This window comes from Dipodomys ordii, unplaced genomic scaffold (assembly GCF_000151885.1).
Source record: "Dipodomys ordii isolate 6190 unplaced genomic scaffold, Dord_2.0 Scaffold89, whole genome shotgun sequence".
In the NCBI taxonomy this organism is placed as follows: domain Eukaryota; kingdom Metazoa; phylum Chordata; class Mammalia; order Rodentia; family Heteromyidae; genus Dipodomys; species Dipodomys ordii.
Window position 1 is genome coordinate 1,604,432 of NW_012267305.1, and position 6,637 is coordinate 1,611,068.

General features: G+C 43.8%; 1 protein-coding gene across 1 annotated transcript in view; it reads right to left on the minus strand.

Moving 5' to 3' along the window:
- Positions 1 to 4,012, minus strand: part of Mamld1 (mastermind-like domain containing 1) — a 60,256-nt gene extending 56,244 nt beyond the window's left edge. The window contains exon 1 of the mRNA XM_013025953.1: positions 3,917 to 4,012. Within this exon, the coding sequence (XP_012881407.1) occupies positions 3,917 to 4,012 (96 nt within the window). The remainder of the gene's footprint in view (positions 1 to 3,916) is intronic.
- Positions 4,013 to 6,637: the final 2,625 nt, after the last annotated feature.

The window sequence follows — 6,637 nt, forward strand, 5'->3', positions numbered from 1 at the left end:
AGGAGATTAGGAATACCTTTTCCTTTCTAGCCACAGAAAGGTTAGCAGGTTCAAAAGGTCTACAGAGCATGGCAACCTACTGTAACCCATATTGAAGAACATTACACGGCTGACCACAGAAAGTTCTTAACTTTCAAACCATATTCTTACTGCCCATAACTCCCTCATTTTGTCGAGGGGCTGCCTTGTGAATGGTTTAGGAGGCTTCTTAGAGTTGAAAGCATCTTTACATTTGGGAGGGACCCTGAGCAGAGAAGACATGTGACCAGCTCATGAGTCCCAACTCCACGCAGGCTCTCATATACTCCAAATTTGCAGGCCAATGACTTTGACTCTTGACACTAGTAATCAATTAACCTACTGATCTGTGGAAGGAGTCAGATCTTAACTTCAAAGGGAAGGACCAAATGTTCTGCTTCCCATTAAAGCTCCGTCCACTGACCACAGAGACTGGATGCCTTATTAATCTTGGGTAGATATTCAGATGTTGCCCAAAGGCACAACTCCTCTTTTCCCCAAATCCCAACAGTCATTATGCAATCTTGTGCCTGACTGGGGGAACAAATGATGCTGGGAAGGGGGGATTTTTTTGGTCCTTGACCTGGGGCTTGAACTCGGGGCTGAACTCAGGGCCTGAGCACTGTTCCCTGAGATTTTGTGCTCAAGCCTAGTGGTCTACACTTGAGACACAGCTCCACTTCTGGCTTTTAAAAGTAGTTTATTGGAGATAAGAGTTTCATGACCTTCCTTCCCAGGCTGGAAATCCTCAGATCTCAGCCTCCTGAATGGCCAGGATTATAGACATGAGCCTCCAGCACCCAACCTGAGCAGGGTCTTGGATCACTGAGATCTTTTACTCTTGCTCCTACCCACTATGCCTCTAGCATCTTGCAGCATGCTTTAGGAGTAGTGGTGAGGTTAGTGGCTCTATGATCTGCCATTTCCTTTATTTATGACTTTGGTCAACTTGCATAATCTTTCTGAGATTCTGTCTCTTGGACATAATAAAAGCCTCTTCTTCTCAGGGTTATCATGAGAATCACAGGACATAAGGTCCCTCAAAGGCTTAATAAAGTGCTAGCACATAATCAATGCCCAGGAAAGGTGATTATTTTTGCTTTGAGTCAACCCGAAATTTATTTTTATAGAGGGCAGGGGATGGATGCCACAGCTGTTTAGGGGGAGATGTGAGAGTAGCATCCTGGTGTCCAGATCCCTGGTCTTAGTCTAAGAACAGCTGTGCTTAGTTTAAGCATCTCAGATACATTTTCCTGTAAAAGGGCTCGCAATCATTTGTAGGTAAATTCCAGAAATGCTCAGAAAATCAGAAAAGCTCTTCTCTCTGCACATTAGCAATCCTAGCACTCAGGATGCTGAGTTAGAATCATCCTGAGTTTAAGGACAGCCTGGGATATATAGCAAGATCTTAATCTGAAAACAAAAGTAAACCAGGCACTGGTGGCTCACACTTGTAATCCTAGCTACTCAAGAGGCTGAGATCTAAGGAATGTGATTCAAAGCCAGCCTAGGCACAAAAGTCCATGGGACTCTTATCTCCAATTAACCAATGGAAAACTGGAAGTGGTGCTGTGGCTCAAGTGGTAGAGCACTAGCCTGGAGCTGAAGAGCTGAGGGACAGCGCCCAGGCCCAGTGTTCTAGCCCCACAACTGACGAAAAAGAAAAAAGAAAAACTAGTACAAATTCTCCCATTGGACTAGTAGAATTTTATTTCAAGATTTTGATGTGACACATGGTTTGCTTTGCTGCTTTTCAGAAAGGAGTAGAAAGGAGAGAAGCTGCATGCCTGAAGCACAGCTCTGTGTTCGGGCTGTTTTCAGCATGGGGTCAGGGGACAGTAAAAGCGATATGCTTTCCAGATGCACCTGTTTTCATGGGACCCAGGTAGTGTGAAGCCTAGAGGTAATATACCATCAGGGGAGAAATGGCAACAGCTGAGATCCGGCTCAGGCCACCCCCAGCAATGCAATCTTGGCTCCTGCAAAGGGCCTCCCCCTGCTACCCGCATTCCAGGCATTGTAGTAACTTGTTGAGTGAACACACAGGCTATTCTATTTTCAGTCTGACAGTCTCCGTCCCTATCACCCGCAGTACCTGGCTGAAGACTTAGATGTTAGCAGTGGGCACCTTCCTGAGGCTCCAGGGATTCACCAGCCACTAAAGCAGGACCTGTCAGACTCAGTCAGGTGGGTTCTCATAACGCTATCCCCTTTGGATCTTACACATCATGCAAGAAGAGAGATGCAATTTCACCCAGGAAGACCTATCTAAGGAAGCTGCTTCCTGAGCCGGAGGCATGTTTTTGGGTCCCTTCAAGTGGGGGCACATTCTTGGGCCTCTAGGACAGCGTGGTATTTTGAAAACAGTCAGATCATTCCAAGCCAAGGGCAGAGAACAATGTGTCCCTTAGAGGAGGAAGAAGAGTTGATTGTGATCAAGTCCAAGGTGTGATTCTAAAGCAGGGATTACGAAGGGCATTAAAGGCCATGGCTAAAATCAGCCAAGCCTGAACATGGAGTGAGCAAGGAGAGCTTCTGTAGAGAAAAGGCTCCAAGGACACTGCTCCCTAGAGATACATTGCAGCTGACACTGACTGATCAAAGGCGAAAGTTACTTACCACATTGACAAGAGTGAAGAATGGAAGAAGACCTCTGCCACTCCAACCTTCCCACCCTTTTCTCCTAGGATATGGCTCACGTAGATGCAAACCCGAGGGAAACAACGAAAGGCCCTGAAAATTATGGCAGCACTTTTCCTTCATTGACTCAGTTGTTCAGCATGAAAGAGGAGCATGAAGTAAAAAGGGTCCTAAGGACAGGGGGGAGAAACTCCCTTCAAATCCTTTACTGGGGCAGGAAGTTTGGAAGCTGGGTCACTTGTCAAGTGATGGCTTCTGCCATCATCTGATCTCTGCCATCTCATGACTGCCCATTTCTGTAAGAGCAGGACTACAGTCAAAAGTATTTTATGAACATATACACACTCAACTGAATAGCAAGTGTAATACATAGTTGACAATGAAGAGAAAAAAGAGACCCCAATTAATCACTCCCCCCCCCCATACCTGTACACATACCAGATCGTAAAATCAACATGGATTACCCTGGGAATTGGAGAAGACAGACCTTCTACTTATATGAAATGGCATTACCTCAGAGCCCAGGGCTCCCAGTTCCAAGAACAGGAAGGAAACAGACCCATGGCTCTATAAGAGCCACTTCCCCTCTGCTTTATTACTTTCTGAGATTAAGCAAGCCACTCCTCTATGGGCCAAATAGCCTGAGATAACAGCCATTGTGTTTGCTGTAGCTCCAGTGAACAGAGCTAATCTCAGAAGACTGGCATGCTGCAGGCATTCATTGTCAACTTCAAGCAACCAGGGGCTCTCATGGCCCCTTTCTATCCTTGTGATCATCATCATCATTGTCATCACTGTCATCCTCCTCCTTCTCCTTCTCCTCCTCCTCCTCCTCCTCCTCCTCATCATCATCATCATCAGCAGCAGCAGCAGCAGCAGCAGCAGCAGCAGCAGCAGCATTCTGGCTCTTAGAACTACCATGGACATCCCTAAGGCTGCATTTCAGATACTTGGATGATATGTGGATTCCAAGGGACAAAAGCCGAAGTAGGTCAAATGGGTTTTAAATAAGACTCTAGAGCCTGAGAATTGAACTACAATACTTTTCAGCATCCTACTCACTGACTTCTTGCTCTCTTCAACAAACCCACAAGGGGCATTGGGAGTTCTAGATCTTTCCTCCATCAGATTTAAGTTCCTTATATTTTGGGTTGGTCCCCCACCACCAAGGTTACACCGAGAATTTTAATAACACAAGTTCAAGTTTCAGATTAGAAGCATTTCAACACCCCCCTCCCCCCATAGCCCATTTTCTGACCGATTCCTGGAGCTTTCTGGGCTCCTGACGATTTCCCACCATGTTGAAATGGGGAAGCATGCTCTCGATTACAAGTCGACTTTTCCAGTCATCCATTGTTTGACCTGCAATTTTATTCTTGACTCTCCAAGGCGCTTCCCAAACGACCTAGACACAGGGCTTAGGGAGACAGAAAGTACACTGTGTTTCAGATACGAAGATGAGACCATTGACCCCATGAATCATAGGCTTTCTTTCTGAGGACAGGTTTGTGTGGAGTCTGCCACATTTATTTTCCTGTCTCTCTTCCCACCATACCACCCTCATTGAGCACTCCCACCCCCAGGGATGAAAGATGCTTCTGTGAGGCAGTTGATGGGGATGAAATGGCCATAAAGCAGACAGAGCAAGGGTGTCCAGACAGCAGAAGGGTGAGTGAAGGCCCAGCCTGACAAGACTAAAATAGCACTAGGTAGGCAGATGGAGACTGTGGGTCCTGGGTTGAGCTTTCCTTTTGTGTGGCCCTGCTTTCCCTGGCCAGAGGATCTAGGGAAAGATTCTTCCATTCTCTGTGATGCAGTTCCTTTACATTAAAAACAAACAAACAAACAAAACCATAGTGATTGCAGTGGTGGCTTGGGATGTGTTCAGCATTCCTGGAATCAATCTTGGGACCCATAGAAGAAGCAGTGACCAACTCTGGCCTTGTTGGCATTCAGTCAAGTGACCTGACCAGTGGTTCAAAGCCTAAATGACATTGGAAGGAAGCAATGGATGTTGGAAGGATGCACAAGTTTACAGGAAGCTAGCTGAGCCGGCGTGACCATGGCTACTCCAACATGTTTCCTCCATGCTGGATGAAAGGCAAGCAAACTCAGGTTGTGCTCTTCTTCTTTTGTGTTCTCCATGGTGTTAGTGTAAAATAAGAGCTTGGTTAAGGTATTCATATATGAGAACAGCTTTGTTTACCATAAGCCTTGGAAGCACAGCACTAGGCTATAAAATCTTGGTGTCCAAACTTCTACCTTCAGGACAGAGAAATACTTGGCACCACTCTCCCACTGAATGCAACTAAACTTCTTCACATCTTATATAAATCCAACAGAAGAGGACTCGGAATAGAGCAAATTGACACTAGATAAGGACCTTGGAGTCTGAGGAATAATGCAGTGTTGAGTTTAGGGGGTTTTCTTTGGCGTCATATATTCCAAAGTAGTAACTATAGAAACAAGCATTCATGATGTCAGTGAGCACAGGAAAAAATGGTTCCAACAAAGGGTTCCTCTTCCTAGCCAGAACGTCACGAAAAGATTAGCCTAGCAGGACAGAAAATGACACAAAATTACTCTAATAGAGCTAAACACCAAAGAAAACATTACAGTTTGATACTGTACCATCAGCAAAGACCAAGCAGAGATCCTAGACTCTAGCTCTATTTGAAGTGAGAAAGCACGTCTTATCTCCATTAGCATGGTATCAATGGATACACAGAGGTGAACTGGAAATCTCTCCTTGCCTACTAGTAATGAGGACCTCCACACTCTCTGATGCCGATAAAGGATACCTAGGGAGCCTTGACTTTGATACCTACTAGCAAGGAATAAGATGGTGTCTCTCCTTCCCTGCCAGAGCAGTGTCAGAGAAAATCAGCTCAAACAGATTTAAATAAGAGCTAGTTTTATAACATAGCACCCAAAATATCTTGGTTTCAATTCAAAAAATGTATTCATCATACCAAGACCAGGAAGGTCTAAAACTGAGCAAAAATTATTATCAACAGATTTGTCACCAAGATGACACAGATGTTGGCATTATCTGACAAGAGTTTTAAACTAGCAATCATCTAAATACCTCAACCAACGATTACAACCATGCTTTAGCAAAAATAGAGAATATCTCAGCAAATAGACGTTTTAGACCTAAAAAAATATAATGGCAGAAATAAACTCAGTGGGAGGGATCAAAAGGAGAATAGAGAAGACAGGGGAAACAATTAAGAGTTTGATCTAATCTGAAACACAGGGAGAAATGGCACTGGAAAAATGTGAGCAAGGCCCCAGAGACATCTGGGATTATAAACAAAAGATTTAACAATCAATCATGTCATTGGAATTCCAGAGGAAGAGGAAGGAGAGAAAATGGGACTGAAAAAGTATTTTAAAATGGCTGCAAAGTTGCCAAATTTGACAAGTCATAAATAGGGGAAATTTAAGAAGTAGAGTGAACCCCACCCCCTCCAAAATCCAAAGAGATTTCTTGAATCTGTCATAACGAAACTTCTGAAATGCAAAGACAATGTTTGGAAAGCAGTGATAGAGAAATGACAGCAGCAATTTCCAAGTACTGAAAACAAGAATTGTCCATGCCAGTTCTTCAACTCAGTGAAAATATGCTTCAATTATCAAAGGAGACTCAAGACATTCTCAGATGAAGGGAAACTAAAATGATTTGTCAACAACAGACCTCCACTAAGATAATAGTTAAAGGAAGTACTCTAAACAGAAAACAAACAATAAAAGAAGGACATTTGGAAGAGCAATGAAAGAGAAAATATGATAGACTTTCTTCTCTGTTCAAGTTTTCTAAATTATGACTGAAGTACCAATTATAACATTGTCTCATTGCAGTTCTAAAGGTTGAACTATTCAACCACGGTTACACCATAAGAAACAAATAAAGGGATGGAAAATTGTAAAGTCTACACACTTTGTTAAAGGTAGTAAAATGTTGGCACCAGTAAAC